Consider the following 23,472-nt stretch of genomic DNA (forward strand, 5'->3'; position numbering starts at 1 on the left):
CCTACAAAGGCTTTCATTCCAACGTTTAATGGAACAAGTGGTTAAAATGATCCCTTGTATGTCTGAAAAGAGAAGAGAAGAATGAACACCCACACTTGGTTGCTGGGTACAAAATGGAGAGGTAAAAAGACAGAAGGAAGAAAAGTACACGAAGTATGGCTCTTTCTCAAGGTCCTGGACTGGTGCCTGTCCATTGCTGGAAGAAAAAACTCTCTTGTACACAGCTTCAGGGCCCCGTTGATTTATTTATTTGTCGGTTTGTTTATTTATTAAAAGACTGGTTCATTTATTTGAGAGAGTGAGAAAGGGAGAGAGCGTGAGCGAGAAGGACAGAGAGAAAGAGAGAATCCCCTGCAGACTCCGTGCTGAGTGCAGAGCCCAACCCAGGGCTCCATCTCAGGACCCTGAGATCTGACCTGAGCGGAAACCAGGAGTTGATCTTGACCTGAGTGGAAACCAGGAGTTAGATGCTTAACTGACTGAGCCACCGGGGTGATCAGGGCCCCAGCCGTACTGTATTCTGGGTACCCCATAGGGACCTGCTCCACGAGGTGCTTTCTAAAAGCAGATCTCAGTCATGCCCCGTTAGTACCTCCTGAAAAAACAGACAGTGGGGAGGTGTGGGTCATGGTAGAAACCCTCAAATCCTAAGCACCGAATGTCCCAAAATGCCCTAGCAAGGGGCGGCCATGTTCATGCCTCCTACGTTTCTAGAGCAGCAACACAGTGAATGGCCCCAGTGTTTTTCCTCAAGGTCTGTGGTTTTTTTGTCTCAAACAGAGCAGGCTGACTTTATCTGCCTGTCCTGTCCCTCATTTCCAGGCTCAGGATACTAAACAGTAGGGTCTGAAGTCTCTGGAAGTTGAACGAGACCTTTCCCCCCAAACACAGTGCACGATGACTGATAACTAGCTCTGAGCACTGGAACCACTTCAACAAAAAAGAGGAGGCAAGAAATGTCTTCAGAGATCCACCCTCCCTTCTTTGTTTGCCCTACTTTCTCCACAGAGTTAACCAGAATGTTAATAAAAATATAAAATGCAAATAAATAAATAAACAGATTGGATCCGAATCTAAAGCCACCCCTGCCCCCCTCCACACACGAAGAACATAAAATGTAGAAGTGACCCTGGTAAGGACTGACACACTCAAGCTATGGCCTGAGTAAGTATTTTCACAAGCATGAATGTCAAAGGGACAAGGGATTTACTCTCTGGAAGAGATAAGAGATAGAGATAGAGATAAGGCATCTACACAGAGCCCCTAACGGCCATGTCTAAGGAGACAGGTTATGGGTGAATTCTGATCCGAAAATATATGTCAGCCTTGTAAATTTGACCCAGTCCAGCTTCATTCATTCTGCACCTGGAGCAGGAGGAGCGAGGCCAGGGCTCTCCAGAGGAGTGCACGAAGGGCAGTGGCTGGTGTGCAAGCTCTACACTCAATCACGACTACGTGCCAGTGGGTCTCTGACCGCAGGGGGGAAAAACCGTTCTAAATTACAAATTATTTATTTTTTTTTAAATTTAAATCAATTAGCCAACATACAGTACATCATTAGTTTTTGATGTAGTGTCCAATGATTCCTTAGTTGCGTATGACACCCAGTGCTCATCACAATGGTATACATTTCTCTTCTGGAACGCCACAAAAATTCTGCTAAAAAGCTGTAACTTTAACTCGCTCTGTTGTGTCTCTCTTGTCCCCAAAGAAATGTTTTAGCGTGACCTTTAGGGCGAGGAGCTGAAGAAAAAAGAAGAGTTTTTGCCCAAGTACTATGTACTGTCTCCCAAGGAAATGGGGCTAGCTCTCATCCACTTAGGGATTTACCAGAAAATACCCATTTGAGGTCTCATATCTGCACATTTACAAAAGGGCTGGACTCTCAGAATGGTAGCTGGGCTTGCCCTGAAGTTCAGTAGCCTGAGCCCAGACATACATCAGGGACAAAAGACATTTCTCTTTACTGTTATTACTACTACTATCACTAGCAATATATTCCTTCTTTCCTAAAATCTTAATATGTCCTAATATCATAACATAGGTTTGGACAGCGAGCATTTTTTTAAGCATTTGGAGACTTTAAATACTACTTTGTGTTTGTTATTTTCTGCGATTGGAAAACCACATAGCAGAACTAAAATCCAGAACAGGTAATACTCACTATGAGAAAAGCAAACAAATTCCATTTCTCACATGCATAGTTCTACACTTAAAACGTACCAATGTAAGAGCTAGATTAGATAATAGTATTGCATCCGTGTTAATTTTCTAATTTTGGTAATTGTACTCTATGTAAAAGGACATTACCTTTAATGTCCCTTACCCTTAAGTGTCTAGAGTTGGAGGGGTGTCGCATCTGAGAGACACAGAATAGAGCAGGAAGGTGGGAGAGAATGATAAAGCAAATATGATAAAATTTAATATTAAGAGAATCTGGATGAAGAGTATATGAGAATCCTTTGTTCTATTTTTATAACTCGTCCATAGATCTGAGCTCATTTCAAAATCAAAATTAAATGAATATAAAAATCTAACTATTTATTTTATATATACACGTGTACATATACACACCCCCATGTATATAAATATACATATACATATACATACATACACATCCATATATAAAATGAGTGGGCACCTTTTATGCTTGTAAAGAAATATAAAGAGCCAGAACTCAATAAATACGTTGATCATATGGCATGCAAAATAAGACATCTGCATAAGGGCAATCTTTGTTGTGTAGTTTTCCTTGTGAAAATAGGCATCCACCCTCTTCCACTCCATTTGCACAAGTTACTCTGCTGAGTACAGCTCTCAGCGGGGGTTCTGAGGAGTCCCCACCCTCTAGCCGCACCCCACCTACCACAAAATCTCATGCCCTTCCCGCCAAGCACAGCCCGCCCCAGCAGACCACAGCCAACACAGCCAAGAGCCTGCAGATTAAACTCACCAAAAGAAAGAGGACATTCTAGCATTAATCATAAAAGAGTGTGAAACACTAGGGGAGGGGCATCCAGGGACAGAATGCAGGTGTCTAGGTGAGGAGGAAATGGAGCCCCGGGTCCATCTCCTCCTGGAGGCGCAGAGCAGAAACACAGAGGGTCCCTTCGCCTCCACAAAGTGCCTTCAGGCTACTGGTTGTACATGCTCCCTGTGGGAAACAACACTTCCCACTGAAGGAGAGGGGCTTTTCCAGCTGATAAGATTTTACAGGAGCAAAGCACATGCTCCGTAAGAAAAAAACCACGGGAGGTTTATGTGCCATCAAAGTCATCCCTGGCGAGTCCAGCTGAGAGCGGGATGCCAAGTCAGGAGGACGCGGGGTCAGGGCTACAGCGAGGAACCCAGCCTGCACGGTGCAGAGGCTTTTCTCCATTTTAAGCCTTGTCAAGAACCGGCGCATCACACCTCGGTTTCTGCATCCTTGGCACTTTTCCTCACTCCTCCTCCTCCCACCCAGCCTATCACAGCATCACGGATTTCAGAGCAAATGAACATTTGAGAAGGATAATCTAGCGCAAGGGTTGGCAACGTTTTTCTGAGAAGGGCCAGGTAGTAAGTATTTTAGGTCAAAAGCAGCCACGGATGCCAAGTAAACACACAAGCTTGGCTGCATTCCAATAAAACTTCTGGAAAACACAAGCTCTGGACAGATTTGCCACATGGTGTGCTCACACCCTTGACACTGGTCACCTCCTGTATCTTGCCAGTGACGTTAATGTAGCTCAGGAGACCAAGGTCACTTTCCCAGGTCTCTCAAAAGTCCAGTAGGAGAGTCTTTCTCCTGGTTCCAATCTAAAGCAGGGTGCTGAGGCTGGGTTATTCTTTTTTTTTTTTTTTAAAGATTTTATTTATTTATTTGACAGAGAGAGATCACAAGTAGGCAGAGAGGCAGGCAGAGAGAGAGGAGGAAGCAGGCTCCCCACGGAGCAGAGAGCCTGATGTGGGGCTCGATCCCAGGACCCTGAGATCATGACCCGAGCCAAAGGCAGCGGCTTAATCCACTGAGCCACCCAGGCGCCCCGAGGCTGGGTTATTCTTAACCAAAAATCTAGTCCTGCCTGAGTAACTGGGTGGTGAGTATGTATACCACATCATTACCTACCCGTACTTTTAAAGTTAACCTCACAAAGCCAAAGCAAAGAATTATAAAGTTGTGAGGGGGGAAAAAATTAACCTCTTTTGCCAACAAACCAGTGGAACAGATGTGGTCAGTATAAATAAATCACTGTGTGAAAACAGCTCTCAATCTCTAGACAAAAAATGAGCAGGCTTAGATGAACAGATCGACAAAATGTGGCGTATCCACATAACGGAATATTACTCAGCCATAAAAAGGAATGAAGTTCCAACACGTGCTACAACACAGAGGAGCTTTGAAGATACCACACTGAGCGGAAAAAGGCAGACACCAAAGGACAGATATTGCAGGGTTCCCTGTGTAGGAGCTACTTTGAATAGGCAAATTCACAGAGACAGAAAGCAGAACAGTGGTTCCTAGGGTCTGGTGGTTGGAAATAATGGGGAGTTATTGTTTACTGGGTACAGATGCTATTTAGGATGATGGAAAAGTTCTGGAAATAGAAAACAGACAGTGATGATGATTGCGCATTGTGAATGTACTCACTGCCATTGAACTGTTCGCTTAGAAATGGTTGAAGTGATAAATTTTACGTTATATACACATTTGGCACAATGTCACAAAAAAGGGGCAGTGTTACCTGGAGGTAGGGAACAGAGTCCATTAGAGAAACTGGTTCTGGAGTACCCGAAGAACAGATATCTGGGTGATTTTGCTGGGTGTGGTTGCCCGGGAAAGAACATTTCACGTCCTCTCACATCTAGGCTGTCAGGGGAGTTCCTGATCCTACCACACCAAGCCTGCTCACTGTTTTTCCTTTTCATCAGACCCATTTGGGTCCCTCTTAAACTCTGCACTGACTCAAGGCCCTGAATCCTCCCATCCTGAATTCCGATAAAAGCCCCATAACCATGAAACAGGTGGCAAGGATACTTTGCCTACGTAGAATTCCCGCGACACAAAGATGGCCAGAGAAAATAAAATAAAAAGAAAAGAAAAGTAAATTACCCTGGTGCTTCCAGAAACATAATCAAATCTCAGTTTAAGTATTAGAAAAGTAGGGTGAGTACATCTGAATTCCTACCATCCCACCAATCATATGGACCTCTGTTCCGTGGCCCAGTAAATGATTGTGTTAAGATATTTGCAAGATCTACACATGAAAAACGGTTTCCCCTTTGTCCCTTCTGGACAGCTGAGTCTCTGCTAGTGCAGTTGTTATCAATCTTTGCCCCTTAACACCAAATCCATCCTAAAAGTGTCACTAGAGATAATGCCACTGTTAAGGTGATAAGTCACACACATTGGGTCTATATACACAGTGCACGCTGGTGGCCTTTGTGTTCGCGCTGTGAACCGACACAGAATCCGATCTCCGTAGGGGGGAGGCTGAGATCATCCGTGGGGCTTACTCAGTGTACGGTGACAGATTACCCTTTGGTTTCTGTCTTTCGCTGCCATTTCTAAAGGCTGGAACAACCTGAAATTCAGCTCTCCTGACTCATAAATGGCCACGAAAGACAGTGTGAAGGGACCTAGATTGTCTCTAATTGCCGGTCCTCCGTGTGGCCTGCATCTACAGCCAATTTTCCAGCAGACCCCCAAGAAGAGAGCTCCCTACCCTTTAAGAGTTTGGAGACCACCTGGCATGAAGGAAGCACTGGAGCAATGTTCTAGGGCAGGGTTCTGTTCCCTTTGGCAACAAAACACCAGAAATCCCCCAAAGACTGGGAATTGAGCTGTTCAGGGATGATCATGCCTTGGCTGCCATTCCTAAGGGATGCTGGAATACTCCAGCAAAGCTGGGTCACTTGCTAAAATATGAAAATAGGTACCTCTCAGTACTGGTGGGTAAACATGCACTTCTCCGACTTCTCCAAGTGTTCCATTGTCCCTTTCCTGCCTCTGAGAACTCTAGAGAATCCTAGGCTCCCGTCCCAGAACCCCAAGAAACAATGCTTCGCAGAGCAGGGTCTCCAGGGCTGTAGCCAAGATCTGCCTCGGTTTGGATGGGTCAGGGCCTCTGAAGAACTGGCTGTTAGATATTTGGAGTATCACTGGGACTTAGAATAATGGCTGGATGCTTGGATGGATGCTTAGATCCCATCATTCAAGGACAGGGAGTATGGTTAACTCTTTGAGCTAATCCACAATCTTGAATGCCTTTAATCTCCCTGGCAAGAATCCATTTTTAACATTCATCATAGTAATCAGTGCGATGTTAATTCTACCAATAAAAATCCATTTCTGACATGGCGATCCTAACAGTCAAGCTTCTGGTGTTGGTTGCCTTACGGACAACTGAAGGCTGTGTTAACCGCCTTGAGTATCTGTTCTGAAAGACACACCTGAGTTGTGACTTCCCCTAACTGATCACACCTCTCTCTTTATCCTGAAGTATTTTCAAAGGAATCACAGGCATTATAACAGTGGTGTCAAGAACTGTGAAGAGTGAGATTTTACTCCACTTGCACGCTAGCGAATTCAACTGCCTTCATTTCACAGATGCTGGGAAAGCCAGGAGGCTCCCAGGTCGGGGGTGGAGGCGTGCCTCACTCACAGCTCAGCGAGCAGCTTGAACTTTGTGTTCCCATCCATCCCACGCCTCCCACCCCACAGAGGGGCTGATGTGGTAAACCAGGGAGTTTGGGTCACAGCTGAGGAATCCCATGCTTAGGGAACCCCAATTTTTTATGGTAGACTGCAAACAAATCTGCCCCATTTTTTTTTTAAGATTTTATTTATTTATTTGAGAGAGAATGAGACAGAGAGCATGAGGCAGGGGACAGACAGAGGCAGAAGCAGACTCCCTGCAGAGCAGGGAGCCTGATGCTGGACTCCATCCTTGGACTCCAGGACCACCTGAGGCAAAGGCAGACACTTCACTGGCTGAGCCACCCAGGTGCCCAAATCTGCCCAAATTTTGACCCATAGGGAGACATTATCTTTGTATACTAAACATGAAGCAAACTTGTCCTTTGTTCCAGCAAGCAGGATTCAATACGTTCCAAAGCTGTTTGGTATACAAACAACTTGGACCAGACAGTTGGGGACCAAGAGCTCTCAGGACATGCTGGAGAACTGTCTGCTGGTCCTGGAACCAGTGCAACTGGCCAGTAGTCTAAGTGGAAACATAATCAATTCACTAGGAAGGTCATTTTCACAGCTATGATTTCAAAGCAGAATTGGTGGATGGGAGTACCCATTTGCAACAATAAGTATTTTTTTTTTTATAAATGTAACAGTCTTTTTTTTTAATATTTTATTTATATATTTGACAGAGAGAGAGGTCACAAGTAGGCAGAGAGGCAGGCAGAGAGAGAAGGAGAAACAGGCTCCTCACTGAGCAGAGAGCCTGATGCGGGGCTCGATCCCAGGACCCTGAGATCATGACCTGAGCCGAAGGCAGAGGCTTAAACCACTGAGCCACCCAGGTGCCCCTGCAACAATAAGTATTTTAAGTATGAAGTTTCCCCCTACAACATCCCCCCGACAAACACTTCCACAGATAATGAAATCAAGTTAAAGGGTTCAGTGGCTTTCCAGTTTCGGGGTTGGGGGGATTTGAGGATTGTTGGCAGGTAAAGTCTAGAGGTCAAGTTTCTCAGCCTCCTAATACCAGACTTCGAATATGGATTATCAGAGGTTCTAACTCTTCTGACATCAGGAACGTATTTGAATACTGTATAAGAGCTACGAATAAAGTCTCCAGAAATCAGCATGGACACATAGGCATATAAATTTGCACACAATTTCAGTGGGGTCACAAATCTCTGAAGCCTATTAATGGACTTTGGACCCGCGTAGGATCTGGAGACACCAATCTCTGGAACAAGGCTTACCGCAACATCAAACTCATTTACCGTGTCATCGAAACATCCAGTTGCCAAGCCAGAGTAGTATACTATCCAGATACCATGTAGCTGGCATTCTTAGCTATCCAAAGCATGACCCCAAATCAGGAGATAAGGAAAACAAACAAACAAACTATCCACAGCATACAAAAATCAGTACTTCCAAGATACGCAGTGCCCAGAGACAGAGTTGAACTGTGTTCCTTTATTTAAGATTATTTAGAGAGAGAGAGAGAGGGAGAGCACCAGAGGGAGGGGCAGAGGGAGAAGGGGTCTTAAGCAGACTCTGTGCTGAGCACAGAGCCCAGCGTGGGATTCCATCTCATTGCCCTGAGATCACGACCCTAGCCAAAATCAAGAGTCAGGTGCTTAACCAACAGCGCCACCCAGGTGCCCTGAATTGCATTCCCTTGAAAGCATGACTTTAAGATGATTTATGATGATTAGGTTAGAAAGGACACAAATCAGAGGTGAGGGAATAAGGAGAGAAAAGCATAATTAATAACTGCAATGAGTAATTGCTGACAGTATCACATAAAACTGTAGCAAAACAACAGCAAAAAACTGAAGGAACTCAAAAATTTTTTCACTCTTAGTTATTTAGCGTAAAGGCAAATAACTCTACAAACGTCCTTCACTCTTAGGAATGACTCCTTCTGAATCATATGAGAACGTAACTGCTAATGATGTTTTTTTAACGGCTTGCTTTTGTTTTTTATATGTTTCATATATTCTGGCTAAAATGATGGATACTGGCTATCACACATGCACATCCTCAAACCATTTCAACATGATTAACATAGGACGTGTGTTGGCCTTTAAGGCAAAAAGGAGGGACTATTGGTTATGGTAGGTCGTCTGTGTAGAAAGCACCTTCCCCTCTCATCACATTTAATCCTTTCAATGGGCCTGTGAAGTAACGATTATCACTGCCTTTTAGAGAGGGAAGAACTGAAATTCTGACAGGCCAAACACCTGTCCAGAATCCAACATATAGGAGCATAAAACTGGGATTGAAACCAGTCCATGTTTTCCCCATTAACTTACTCCTTTAAGGGGAAAATTCAGTACTCTGGAATAATCTATTCATATGAAATTTTCTGAAAAGATCTCAGGAATGAGTTTTGCTCTACAAAGTCTCTCCATTAATTAGTTTTTGTCAACATTCCACCAGGTTAAAAATCAGGTTAGAAGACAGATCAGCCTTTTGATGACTTTGTTATATTTTTGGTTTTATTCTAAAACACATTTGATGTGTTAATAACCAATAATGCTACAAGTAGCTATTTCTTAACAGAAGACCTGCTAAGGAGGGGAAGTGGAACAAAGACAACAATACACAGTAAAGGCACAAAACACATGAGTTCTCAGTTCTGGGGCAGAAATAGTTCTCCTGAGATTAAGAACCTTGATATCAAGAGTTGAAAGAACTCTAATGTTAATATAGTGAAATCTCCCAGCAAAAGTACTTGGTAGGTCTTCCTCCATGTTACTATTTGATAACAGAATGTTCTAAGACAAATCTGGGATAAATCTCTCAACTATAATCTCTTTGAGGGCAGGGAGCAGGTAGGGGACTTCTCAAGGGGGTTGCATTAATCACATAATCAAAAGGGGCATGCTTTGGGATGGTAGGAGGGGAGAGGCTCTTCTTTCTAATTAGCAGATTATTCCCCAATTCCTTAACTACCAGGAAATTTTAATATAATCTACAGATTTGTTCAAGATGATGTTCATAGGGCTGATTTATCTTAGTGGCCCTTTCTTTCTTAGAGACATCACTGATAGAGTCAGTTGAACAAAGTTCATTCCCGAGAAAGGGCCTAAAACATCAAAAACAATTCAATTTAAAATTAGTGCTTTTCTACAGCCAGATTAATATCCAAGTGGAACATACTATGAAATAGTTAAGAGCATCTGATACAAAAGAGTAATTAGAATAGCCAGTTCAGTTTCCTAAAGTTCCTTAAGTATGCGCTATCTAAAATAGCACCCCACTCAGGTGTATCTATATTTTTTTGTTTTTATAAAGCACCGAAAAAATGAAGAAGAATCTTTAAAAAGGAGACTGGTCTATTGTTCTCAACAGCATGGTGGCCCTATCTTAAGAAATATTATTTCCCCCAGGTTTTTTAAAGAGAATTACCTTTTCCTACAGTCACTGAATTTCACTGCTGCAAATCACTGTAAGCCCCTGAATTAGGCTTTAAGAAGGCTTACTACAGGATTGGTGATGGTCCTGCTCCTCAATAACCAAACCAAAAAAGATTCAGGAGGGGAAGAATTTAGAGCTATTTCTCTTTCATCTACCAGGGCACTTTGTTCTTTAAACTCCTAGAGGGCATCATGCTTAGTGAAATAAGTCAATCGGAGAAAGACAACTCTCATATGATCTCCCTGATATGAGGACATGGAGAAGCAACATGGGGGCTTAGTGCGATAGGAGAAGAATAAATGAAACAAGATGGGATCGGGAGGGAGACAAACCATAAATGACTCTTAATCTCACAAAACAAACTGGGGGTTGCGGGGGGGAGGTGGGGTTGGGAAAGGGGGAGGGGGTTATGGACACTGAACTTGATTTTTTTTTTTTTTCTGGGAGATGGTTAAGTCATATTCCTTTAGAAAGTAATGCCATAATTCTCACCAGGATATCAGCGGCCAGGAATCTACAGAATCATAATGACAGCTTCCGTTTTAGAGGTCACAAATCAGCAGTGAGGTTTCTTCCTTCCTTGCCTCTCATCTTCTTTCCTTCCCCTCATTCCTCTTTATTCTCTCTCCCCACGTCATCCCCTCTTCCCCCTTTCCCTTCCTCCCTCCCTTCTTTTAACCACTCAGGGGATGGCAGATATGTGGCATGCGTAAGGATCGTGTTTATCTTAATTCATAATTTCATCCTAAGTATGTGGCACAATTTCTGATGCCAAAAACTTGCTTAATACAGACCCATTGGGTAAATAAATCTGTTGAATACTTCTCTGGGCCAAACACTGAGATAGACTGAGATAGACACTGAACTTGCAAACTTCCTGTCCCATGGCTCATCTGGAACCTACAAAGATGTGTTTAGGGAAGCAGACAGAATTGGATCTAGGATGATACAGAAGGGATACCTTCTCCTAAAGCAAGACCAGAAGCATTTACTAAGCCATAATTTAAAGCGGTTATGTGCCTGGTCAGCTATTGTTGTCATGGTCCCACTGGTATTCATGGCCCCGAACCGAATTGGTTCTTCTCCTCATTTTCTGGAATGAATGCAGAAAACCCTTCTTCTCTTGAAAAGAGGTCCCTATAAAGGTTGAGTGACCAGCAAAGCTGGTTGTTTTTCCTTGGGTGGTGCCTGGACAATGCTCCGCCACTTCATGGAGCTTCTGCTGCTGCTGGAACTTTTCCCAGCACCATCTGGAGTCACATTCCAGAGTGTTCCTGCAAGTCCTCATGGGTCTACCCAGTTTGGGGCCTGGTGGAGTTCACAGCAGCCTCTCTGTTTTCCTGCCCTCCTCTCGCACTAGTATGCTACATCAGGGAGTACAGACTCCTCCTGGATCTTCCAAATGACTTCTAGCAACTTGGACAGATTTTCTATTTTTGTTCCCATTTTTTCCCCACTCACGATAACCTGCAAATTATTTTTTTCTCAAGTGTGACTTGATTTGAAAGGAGAGAAAACATGAGTCAGGAGTCAAAGAGACATGTCCAAAGAGATATGTGACATGGTCGTTGCTCAGATTGGAAGAGACTTCTTCACTGGATGGGAAATGTAGAGGGAACAGACTCTCATCTTTTTCAACGCTGAGAGTTTCTGAGTTTTCAGAGTTTATGGTACTGTTCCTGAGAACCAAGGACATAATTTTGAGAACAGGAAACATGATGGCTTCTTAATCAAATTAAATAGCAAAAGTGAAAGCAAAAATTACTCAAATTTACTTGGCAAATTAGCAAGACAAATTAATTGAAACAGTGCTTTTGATCATAAGGATATAATTAGAAAAGTCGGGTGGATGAAAATATCTCTGAGGCATGAATTAAATCAATTGGACAACCTGATTATAAAGACCTTATGCTTACTGTGTAAATCCAAACATACTGTTACGAAATGTAAAAGAAAGAGGAAAAGATTAATCAGCAAATATTTATTAAAAATTGTCCTGTACAAATAACGTGAATAACAATGGCAAACATCTACGGGATTTTTATTATGTGATGATACCAGAGTATACTACCTATATTTCTTATCACCTGTTATTGTTTGTTCTCTTAAAAAGTAATAAATAAATTCACCATTGTTAACACTTACACAGCATAAGCCATTACTGACCCTTAGTCCACAACCATATACTTCATGAGAGAAGAAACATATGCCACCAAGGCCAACAATAACAACAACAAAGACAGACTTCCTTCTTAGCCTCATCTTTACTTAAAAATAACAGTACTCCTCAGTAAAATATGGTTCTATAAAACTCTGAACACATGCAAGCTCCACCGTAGAAGCCAATTTTATACATGGTTTCCCCTGACAGCAGCAATTCATTCAAGTTGGCCCAATTAGATTGAGGAAACTTTTATTCCATTACTGGGAAGAGGGAAAACTCACCCTCTCTTATTTGACATGAACACAAGCTACAAACACCAAAGGCAATCATCTGTGAGGAGAAGAGAACTAGCCTCAAGATGAAGCCAGACTTAAGATGGTGGGGCCATGGGGTCCCGGGGTGGCTCAGTCAGTTAAGCGTCTGCCTTCAGCTCAGGTCATGATCCCAGGGTTCTGGGATCAGGCCCCACGTTGGGCTACCCATTTGTGGGAAGCCTGCTTCTCCTTCTCCTCCCCATCTGTGATCTCTCTTACTCTCTCTCTCTCTCTCTCAAATAAATTAAAAAAAAAAAAAAATGACAGGGCCAAGGTTGGAGAAGAACCCACAAGTGTCAGGTCTCCAGTTCAGGAAAATCCTGGGCCCTGGACAACATCCTGGAGCTCTTGAATCAGTCAAGTCTGCAGTTCTCCTCATCTAGCTCTGGCTTTCCTATGGTAAGAGGTCGTAAATATCTTCTTTGTTTCAACTAGTTGGAATCAGATCTTTGTAACCTAAAGAGAAAGTGCCCTGATGTATATAAAAATAAAATGAATGTTAAACTGCATTCTATGCAAAGTATAAAAAATGAACTTTCTTTCTCGAGGGAGGACAAACTGATGGTGGCCAGAGGGAAGGGGGTGAGGGGATGGGCAAAATGGGAGGTGGGAGTGGGAGATGCAAACTTCCAGTTATGTAATGAGTTAGACACGGGAATAAAAGGCACAGCCTGGGGAATATTGTCAATGGCACTGTGGCAGTGTTGGATGGTGACAGATGGTAGCCACACTTCTGGTGAGCACTGCATGACACAGAGAGATGCTGAATCACTCTGTTGTACACCTGAAACTCATGGAACACTGTGTGTCAGCTATACTCAAAAAAATTAGAAAATAGTCATTTTCTATATAAATCAGGGTGATTTTGTTTCAAAGTATGGCTGCTGATCCCCTGCACCTGAACCACCTGGCATTCTTGCTTAAAACACCAATGAGAGAAACAAGCCTACCTCTGATTTTAATGCTAAAGGCTGAAAGCTACTGTCAAGGCCAGCCGGACGTATGATTTGAGCTGGGTAATTTAGGAATTCATTATGCAGCCTTTTCTTGTACTTTTGTTTCCCTGTTTTGAAAATATGTGTATTCAAACATGCTCCTGGCTTCTTCATAAATAAGAATGATCCAAAGGTAAACAGTAACAGTCTTTGATTTGTAAAAGTGGGTATGTTTGTGAAATTGCTGCAAAGCTTTGCACTTCATAACGTATTAAAATGCTTGAGAAATAATCAATAGCCTGATAAAATTGTTTTCGAGTCACATAAAAGAATTCTCTGCAAATCCCCTTGCTAAGGAAAAAAGGCATTTTAAAAACTATTTTCTATTAGACCTCCTACCACAGTACATTAAAACCACAAACGTGAGTTTCTCTGAAATCTGCATCTTGCCTAAATACTACTTAGGTGTTTGGGTTCAGTTTAAATATTCTTAGCCTGGAAGGCCCTTCCTACTCCCCACCCCCCCCTTTTTAACCCTCCATGCCTACTTTTGGCTCTTTTTTGGCTCTTCTCCCCACCCATCCTACAACCTAAAACACACTCACACTCACCCTCTATCTACCTAAATCCTTTAGAGCCCTGAAGGCCCAGCTAAAAATAATACTTCCTTAGGACACACCCAAGGGAGGCCAAGTCCGCTTGACCTGTGATATAGCAACTAAATAAAATAGCATCAGGCTGCATTCTCCAGCCAGTAAGAGAAAAGATGCCTTTAACATGACCCAATAAGGAAATGAATTACTATGCATCTGCAGGGCTGAAGATTCCTAGGGAAGGCCTGCTTCAAGGGTGGCTGAGCCTCAGCGGGTTCCTCTGCCCACCCCACCATCTGGGGTCTGCTCCCTCCTGCCTTTCTACCTGTGCAGAGGCAGGTGCTGGGAGGGAGGGGGAGCATGGCTTGGGGTGCCTTTCCCTTAGGCATGTGATCCCCTTCTCCCCAAACCTCTGGACGCATCTCCTGCCGTAATGCCTGGTCCAAATGGGCTTCAGGCTTCCCATCCCAAGCCAGCGGTAAGAGGTAAGATGATGATGATTAATTCAGAGTGATTGCCACCTATTCACGACAGAGCACAACAGAAGTGTAGAGCATACGCCACATACTAGGGTAATTGGCTGGGGCTGCTCCACGAAGCCCCTGCTCTAGGCCCTGACCAGCTGTCTCAGCGGCCGAAGGGATCAATTAAGGAGCGTATCTGAAATGAAACTCTCTTCTGGAGTGTCAAGGCGTGTGCGATGGTTAAAATCAGGGGTCCTCAGACCATAGCCCCACCACCTGTTTTTGTAAATGAAATGTTATGGGAAGAGGGTCATACCCATTTATACATGGAGTGTCTTTCCTGCTACAATTGCAGGGCCAAATCCTTGCAACAGAGACCATATGGCTCCAAAAGGGGAAAACGTCACGAGCTGGCTCTTTACAGAGACATTCTCAGCCTCTGGCTTCGAATCACCACCCAGCATGGAAGAATACTGGCAAGGCAAATATGGTGACCACTGCCAGGCCCCGCACCCTCCCTTCCTAACACACATCCTCCCAGGGATATTGCCTTCTTGAACACCTGCCTGTCCTGCTGGGTTTTTAAGTTCTCTGAACAGGGTATTTTAAAATGCCTCACTGAAGCCGTATCCCCAGCACCTAGCACGGGGCCTCCATAAATATTTGTTGGCTGGATAACTGAATGAAGGCACTCCTTAAATAATTTTCTGTACAAAAGCAAAAGCTGGTTTCTTTCAGGATGTGCTCTAGAGAGAGACAGTAACATTTCAGTAACTGGGCACCAAAAAAGTGACCCATGCCCCACGATAAGGAGAGCCGGAACCTTAACAATGTTAACATTTCCCAACCCTTGGGAGGAAGATATGTCTGCACACTGACTCCTTTGAGAGGTGGCAGCGATGAACTTGGGTTCTCAGAAGTGGTAGAGGTAGAGCGTGTCTGTGGCAACCAGCACGCATACCGCTAAAACCGTGGGCATCTTTCCGAGGATGCTTCCCCTCACGCACATGCTGTGGCTCCCGACTCCAGTCCTAGGCTCTCCCAGGTTAGCATCATGATCTATGACTTCACTCATTCACTGGTGGAACAGTAACGACTTTTTAAAGATAAAAAACAGAAGCAGATTTGTAGGATGCTTTTGTAGGACCTAGAGCTCATTTTATCTATGAATAATGCCAGTTTTATTTTTCCCTTATCAGCCAACGAAGAGAAATTTAAAAAGAAACAGGCAAAAATTAAAACATTGTGGTTTTAAAATTGTTAAAATGGTTTAGTGTGTTTAATCACATAAGAAATTATTACCACCAGTAAAGAGGCAAGTTTTGTTTTTTTTTTTAAAGTTTGACATTCAAATTTTTAATCCACCATGCTGAGAAGATACAAACTACTGGGATGCAGTAATGAAAACTGCAAAAACAGGATATGGGTTTCATTATAACCTGCTAATTAATACAGCAACACACAATAGCAAGAGATTAGCAAGAACAGTACTCTAATCAAGTTGAGGCGTGTGTGAAACAGCCAAGAATGCCCCAAACACTACAGAAAGAAAAATGCCAAACACTGTGTTAAAATATCTCCCCTGGACAGTTTGCTTTCCAAAAAAACCAAAAAACAAACAAAAAAACCCCACAAAAACCCACCAAAACTAAAAGGCAAAAACAAAACAAAACAAAAACCAAGCTGACATTCAACTTTGTGCCAGCATTTCTTCCCTTCTCTGCAATTACAGCAATCACAAACAAATCCAGACTTGGGAAAGCCTGAACAAGGAGGGAAGGGCAGTCAGAAATCTCTTTTCTTTTTATCCATGCAAATTAGTAGTATTTAATGTACGGGCTTCTCCACCAAAAGAACTAGTATTATTTTGAGGGAAGCAGGGTATCTGTCATCCAGAGTAAAAAAAAAAAAAAAAAAAAAAAAAAAAAATGCTTTATTTTAAAAATTGGAGAACTATGATGTGATATCATATCTGTCCAATTTTCTCAGGATCTGACAAATTTTTTTCTCAGAAGTTCCAATTTCAAATTTTTAAACGATGATTTGGGATAAAATACTGACATTAGACCAACTCCCTCCAAATATTTCTCCTTAGAGGAAGTATTTAATGGGAAGAGTGAATGTTAAGTTAGTAACTCACCATACACTAATGGTCTAAAACTTAATCTGTCTATCCTTATATTAGGGGTAAGTATATTTGCTTGGCAATAGTCTTTGATACAGTGATACCAATTCCAGGAAAAATGTCCTCAGAAAATAATGCAATAAAGAAAAACTTACTTTGTTAAATTTCTCATTACAATACACCTTAACATCACAGAAACTGGACTAGATGAAATACCCAACTAGCAAGAAATAAGGAAGTGTTTAAATAAATGCAGGTGCATCAGCCAAGTGAAAATAATCCAATGTACAAATTATAACGATGCCAACAATGTAGTACTCTGCAAACTTCTTTATAGATGGCTAAATAGAACATATAACTGTATGTTCTATAACACAGAATAGAACTATAACTCCACGTGAAAACTGATTAGTACACACAAAACCAAAGTCACAAGGTGCTCTTCACCAGCGTGCAAACTTCAACTACACACTCACATCTCTTCCAGCTTCTCGCATCTCTGGGGTCTCCTGATGGGCTTTTCTCATTCCTCCCTAGTGCTTTTGCTGGGCTGTATTCCTGGCTTGCCAGGTGCTTCTGTCTACTCCCAGACAGCCCGTATGCATCACTGTGTTCAAGACCCAGCCCTGCCACAAACTTGTCTATTACTCTGGAGGGAAATTGCTTTGGACCTCTTACCCCTTGAGAGTTTTGTTTGCTTTATCCCCTCAGGCAACCTGTAAATTCCATGGAGTTATTTTTAGCACATGCACTAAGTAATAATCACATGATTCTGAATGAATTGATCAATGAATATAAACTGCTTAGAGCAGGGGCTGTTTCTTATCTTTGTCTCGATAATACTTCCCCTAGCCCAGGCAGATGGTGGATTGCCAATAACTTCACTAAACGAACAGATAAATGAAGGTCTGCGTATTGTTACGCTTGACTGCTGGTTGTATGGCTCTTCTGCTCTCTGTTTCTATGAAAGGTCAGATCAGGTTCTTTTCTAAAAGAAATGCAATCTGTGAAGAAAACTTACCCAGGTCAAACTGGCCGGAAATGTAGCCACAGGTCTGCCGAACTTCCTCGCTGTCCCAGCCCAAGGGGTACAGGGCGCAGCCAGCACCAATCAACAAGCCTGCGAAGAGATAAGCCAAGAGGGCTTTACCAGTATTCCTCTGCCCATCTAGATAAACGCAGCAGGGAGGGAGGAATTGGTATTAGTAATATAACAGAAGATCACGGTGATTGCTTTTTGGGAAGCACCAGCCAGGGCTCCTGTAAGCAATCTAAGGTCAGTTTGATTCCATGAACAATTTCAAGTCTGCTTAAAAGGAAAGAAAAAAACAACAAAACACTGATAGACAGCTCAGTTTGGTTCCAACTTCGTCTTTCGAAGCATTAAAAGCCTTGCAAACTGTTTAGGAAATACAATTCAGACGCTTTCTAAATCACTCTTGTGAAAGTCCAACCAATCCCGCCATCAGTCTACACAAAAAAGTAAATAAAAAAAAAAGCAGAAGTGCCTACATAGGTTATGCTTCGTCATTAGACCTTTTTTTTCCAACTGAAGAATCAAAATACAATGTTTCGGCATCATTCAGTTTTACCAGGGCAGAGAAAGCATAAAGATTTTCATGATCCGCCTGGGCTCAGGATTGGACCATTAACTGTACTACCCTGCTATTAACACTCTGCTGGAAAGTTGAGAATCCGGGAGCATCCCTACATCTCAGAAATACTCTAGAAGACGGACACTTCTATGATTTAAGTCCTCCTTGCAGTGGAGACCAAAAGTTTTGATGATCGAACTGAAGAAGGTGGCAGTTTTACTTTAATATGAAGTCATCATGGCAGCATGCTCTGACCAGCTTTTGCTTGGCATCTTCTGTGTTGCATCAAAGCCTAATGTGGGTCGACAAGAAGCTGAATGAGGCTGAAGCCCTCATCACCAGAATCTGAGGGCTAATCAGAAAGTAACACCTTGCGGTGTCAATGAGCGAGCACTGTCCCCGTCAGGAAGTCCCACAAGAGTGCTCAGCCCGTAGGAACACACACACACACACACACACACATAGCCTGATGGGTGAGAACAGCAGCCCAGCCTGAGAGAATGTGGGTTATACCAGGCTAAACGAGAGAGCCCTGGAAATGAGGAAAAAAATCCACCAAGGGGGGTAACGTCAAGGCAGAATGACCGGTCCTCAAGTGCCTCTAGAAGAGACTTACAGTATTTTTGTATTGAGTCCCTTCTGCTGCCCTTTTGCTTCTCCCCCTTGTCCCTGGTGCCTGACTCTTGGAATCAAAGCCCCCACACATAAGTAGTCTCTTTATGGGCACGAGGAGGGACTGCTTTCCAAACCCTCCCCAAGCTCTATGCTGAGCTGTGTGGAGAGACATTCCCCGTGAGGGAACGTGCCCCTCCCTCCAATCCATCCGTCCCCGGTCAACAGTAAAACAACCATTTAATGCAGTGAGGCTGTGATGCCAGCGGATGCCTACAAAGAATCGTTGAAAGTGCAAATCACGAATTCCAGGATGCTGTCTACGCAACTAGATAAATATGAATTGTGTCGAGGCTGAAGAATAACCCAGAAAACAACCGTATGAGATTTTGCTGACTGAGCAAATGCCCCCAGTGACTGGTTTCCTTAGGCTCTTCCCCTTAGGACAGAATTTATAGTATTCTGAAGACAAGTCAAAACTAGTGTTATCCTCCGTCAGGTAAAGAGATAATGAGGAGGCCAAGGTTTATGCAAATTGAATTCCATGAAGGTTTAATAAATAATGTGGCCTCACTGCCATGATACTCAGTTCTTAAATTAATGAGTAACACCACTTTTTGAGAACTCACGAGCAATGTTTTAATGGTGACAAATGTGGAAAGAGAAAATTTTCAAATGTAAGAAAAATGAAAAATAGTGACATTTAAATCACCACTTTTCTCGTTTTCTGATACACAAACAAATGATTAAATAGTCTCGTTTGCTAATGTCCTTTTCAGATGGCAGGAAAATGTGTCATATACTCACAAAAATGGTTGTTTTGGTCCAGTATGATGCCAGGCACTTTGAGAAACTAAACAGAAAGGAGATTATATATGGAGCACATTGACCTGTGGTTTTCTAAGTGGTAGAACACTTGGCAGTCACGATTCTTTTGTAGAATGTCGGGGTGACGCTGTGACACAATGAAATGTAGATTCAACCGTATAAGTAAAGAACAATTTTACACATAAGAAATTTGTGTTATGTCTATGATTTTTTAAAAAATACGATGGGCATAGCTCACATGAAAAAAAAAATGTTAGGGGAGGGCAACTAGCTTATCTGGATTCTTATGTTAATATTTATATAGCCTTTGCTTTGTCCTCTGCTAACTATCACTAACAGTGAAAGTACCCAGAAACATTTCTGGGAGAAAAATGTATGTTACAAACTCATCAGTCTAATTGGCTGGTGCAATTTTAGGTTCTGCAGGTAAACACTGGTGGCCTCCCACTATCTTTCTACTGTTTACATGTTATGGAGAAAGCAAGTCTTAGACTAAATTCAGCCCAATATACAAGGATGTCTATTACTTTCCTGGCACAGAAAGCAGCCAGATGACCAATTCTGTAAATTCAGTGAAATCCTCCTCCCCAGATTCATCACACATTCTAACAAGTGCCATCGACATACAATAAATATAACAAATGTTCAACCAGCAGGTTCAGGACACTCCAGACAGTGCCTTCCATTTAAAGAAATGGGAAAGGAGGCACAAGACCAGAGTTTAGACCTGCCCGACACAGTGGCCATGAGCTCCATGTAGCAAACTTAAATTTAAGTTTATTGGAATTAAATGAAAAATTCATCTCTTCAATTGCACCGGCCACACTTCAAGGGCCTGATAGCCACATGGAGCTGTTGGCTACCATAGTGGACAGGGCAAAGATAGACCATTTTCACAGCTGCAGAAAGCTATTCTTGACCCAAGAGACTACTCCAGGAGGATTCTGGGTGGGGCAGATTCTTAAACCCCAAGCTTGATACTGCTTGTTAATAAAAATCATCCCTGCTCTTTTAGATTCTCCCTTTCGATGGGGCTAGAGGTGAGATATTTCAAATCCTCCCCTGGCAGAAATTCTAGTTCATGTCTGTCAATGAGAAGCTCTCCTACGGGACCCATAAAGTAAAAGAGAGAAGTCAATCAGTTTCCCACTGGCAGCTGCAACCAGGGGCGTAGCGTGCCTTTTTGCAGACCCTGGATGAGGTTGTGGGCGTGGCTTCTAGGCTGCCTCCTCCTCAGCGGCACCCACTCAGGGCAAATCTCACCTGTAGCTTCTTTCTGTCCTTGTATTTCCTGAAATCTTCTCTGCCCTTTGCTTCCCCAGACCTAATAAGTCTGTGAAACTTTAAATCCCTGGGCTACATCTTTTCCTACTTGAAATACCTGTCGTGGTTTCTTTCACTGGTCAGACTCTGGCTGGGATATGCCTGACCCGTGCTGATACGTTTTCTCTCCTACCCTATAATTGATACAGTATCCCATCTTCTTGATGCAAAATTCTCCCTAATACAACAATATAGCTGGTTACTAAACCTCAGCAAGTATAGACTGATATTAGAAGGTTTCATGTTAACCCTCTGTGGTGTGGTCTGTAGTTAGGAAATTTATGCTAATTAACCTTTCCTGGAGTATGATTTTCTGAAGTGAAGCGTCCAAATGTTCACCAACTGTCCCTAGTTTGTTAACTGTAGTCAACTAGCATTTTATTGCCCATACCGAAGTACTTTATTGTGAAGTTAGAGATAATTAAACATAAAAATAAGAACATCTTTTTATTATTATTATTATTGAAGTATTACTGACGTACAATATCCTACTAGTTTCAGGTGTACATCATAGTGATTTGATATTTTTATACGTTATGACATGTTCCTCATGATAAATCTAGTTACTATCTGTCCCCGTAATTGTTACAATATTACTGACTATATTCTCTATGCTTTACATTACATTCTCATGACTTACTTATTGTATAACTGAAAGGTTGTACCTCATAATACCCTTGGCTTATTTTTCCCAACCCATTCCCCCTCCACCCCCCAGTAATCAACAGTCTGTTTTCTAGATCTGTGAGTCTGTTTCTGTGTTATTTTGTTTGTTCATTTGTCTTTTTTTTTTAGATTCCACATAAAAGTAAAATCATATGATATTTGTCTTTCTCCGACTTATTTCACTTAGCACAATAACCTTTAGTTCCACCCATATTGTTGCAAATGGCAAGATTTCATTCTTTTTCATGGCTGAGTAATATTCCATTATAGATATTTATAGATATATACCTCACATCTTCTTTATTCATCTATTAATGGACACTTAGCTATTGTAAATAATACTGCAGTGAACACAGGGGTACCTATATCATTTTGAATTCATGTTTTCATTTTCTTCAGATGAATACCCAGAAATGGAATTGCTAGATTGTAGGGTAGTTCTATTTTAAATTCTTTGAGAACTTCATACAATTTTCCATAATGGCTATTCCTATGGACAGTGCACAATGGTTCTGTTTTCTCCACATCCTTGCTGACATTTGTTATTTTTTGTCCTTTTGATAACAGCCAATCTGATTGGTGTGAGGTGATGTCTCATTGTGTTGTTTAAGGTTTGAATTTCCCTGGTGATTAGTTGACATCTTTTCATGTGCCTGTTAGCCATCTATATCTGTTCTTGGAAAAAATATCTTTTCAAGTCTTCTGGCCATTTTTCAATTGGATTGTTTGCTTTTCTTTTTGTTTTGTTTTATATTAAGACTTGTAAGTTCTTTATATATTTTTGGGTATTAACCCCCTATTAACCCCAGTGATATATTGGATATATCATTTGCAAATATCTTCTCCAATGCCGTAGGCTGTCTTTTCATTTTGTTGATTTTTTCCTTTACTGTGTAGAAGCTTTTTAGTTTGATAAAATCCCATTTGCTTATTTTAGTTTTAGCTGCTCCTGCTTGAGGAGACTAGTCCCCCAAAATATTGTTAACATCAATGTCAAAAAGCTTACTATGTTTCTTTCTAGAAATTTTATGGTTTCAGGTCTTATATGCAAGTCTGTAATCCATTTTGAGTTTATTTTTGTATATAGTGTAAGATAGTGATCTGGTTTCATTCTTTTGCATGTAGCTGGCCGGTTTTCTGACACCAGTTATTGAAGAGACTATTTCTCCCCATTGTATGTTCTTGCCACCTTTGTCATAGGTTAATTAACTGTATATGCATGGACTTATTTTTGGTCTCTCTCTTCTATTCTATTGATCTATGTGTCCATTTTCATGCCAGTACCATACTATTTAGATTACGACAGCTTTGTCATATAGTTTGAAATCAGAAAGTGTGATACCTTCAGCTTTGTTCTTCCTTCTCAAGACTGCTTTGGCTATTTGGCATCTTTTGTGGTTCCATGCAAATTTTAGGATTCTTTGTTCTAGCTCTATGAAAAATGCCACTGGTATTTTGATGGGGATTGCAGTGAATCTGTAGATTGTTTTTGTAGTATGGATACTTTAACAATATTAATACTTTATCTTTCCTTCATGAACACTTTTGTGTGGCTCTCTCTGGATTCATCTTATTTTGGACTCTCTGTATCTCCTGGACTTGGATGTCTATTTCCTGGTTAAGGGAATTCTTAGCCATTAGTTCTTCAAATATGTTTTCTGATCCTTTCTCTTTCTTGTCCTCTGGGGATTCCATTGGCACAAATGCTAGTATACTTGATAGTGCCCCAAGAGGTCTCTCAAACAATCCTCATTTTTTAA

The 23,472-nt window shown here is 42.0% G+C and overlaps 1 protein-coding gene across 1 annotated transcript in view; it reads right to left on the reverse strand.

Annotated features, from left to right (window-relative positions):
- Positions 1-23,472, reverse strand: part of LHFPL6 (LHFPL tetraspan subfamily member 6) — a 239,201-nt gene that overhangs the window by 13,656 nt on the left and 202,073 nt on the right. Inside the window, exon 3 of the mRNA XM_045978477.1 lies at positions 17,710-17,808. Within this exon, the coding sequence (XP_045834433.1) occupies positions 17,710-17,808 (99 nt within the window). The remainder of the gene's footprint in view (positions 1-17,709; positions 17,809-23,472) is intronic.

The sequence above is a fragment of the Meles meles genome, chromosome 14 (genome assembly GCF_922984935.1).
Source record: "Meles meles chromosome 14, mMelMel3.1 paternal haplotype, whole genome shotgun sequence".
Classification (NCBI taxonomy): domain Eukaryota; kingdom Metazoa; phylum Chordata; class Mammalia; order Carnivora; family Mustelidae; genus Meles; species Meles meles.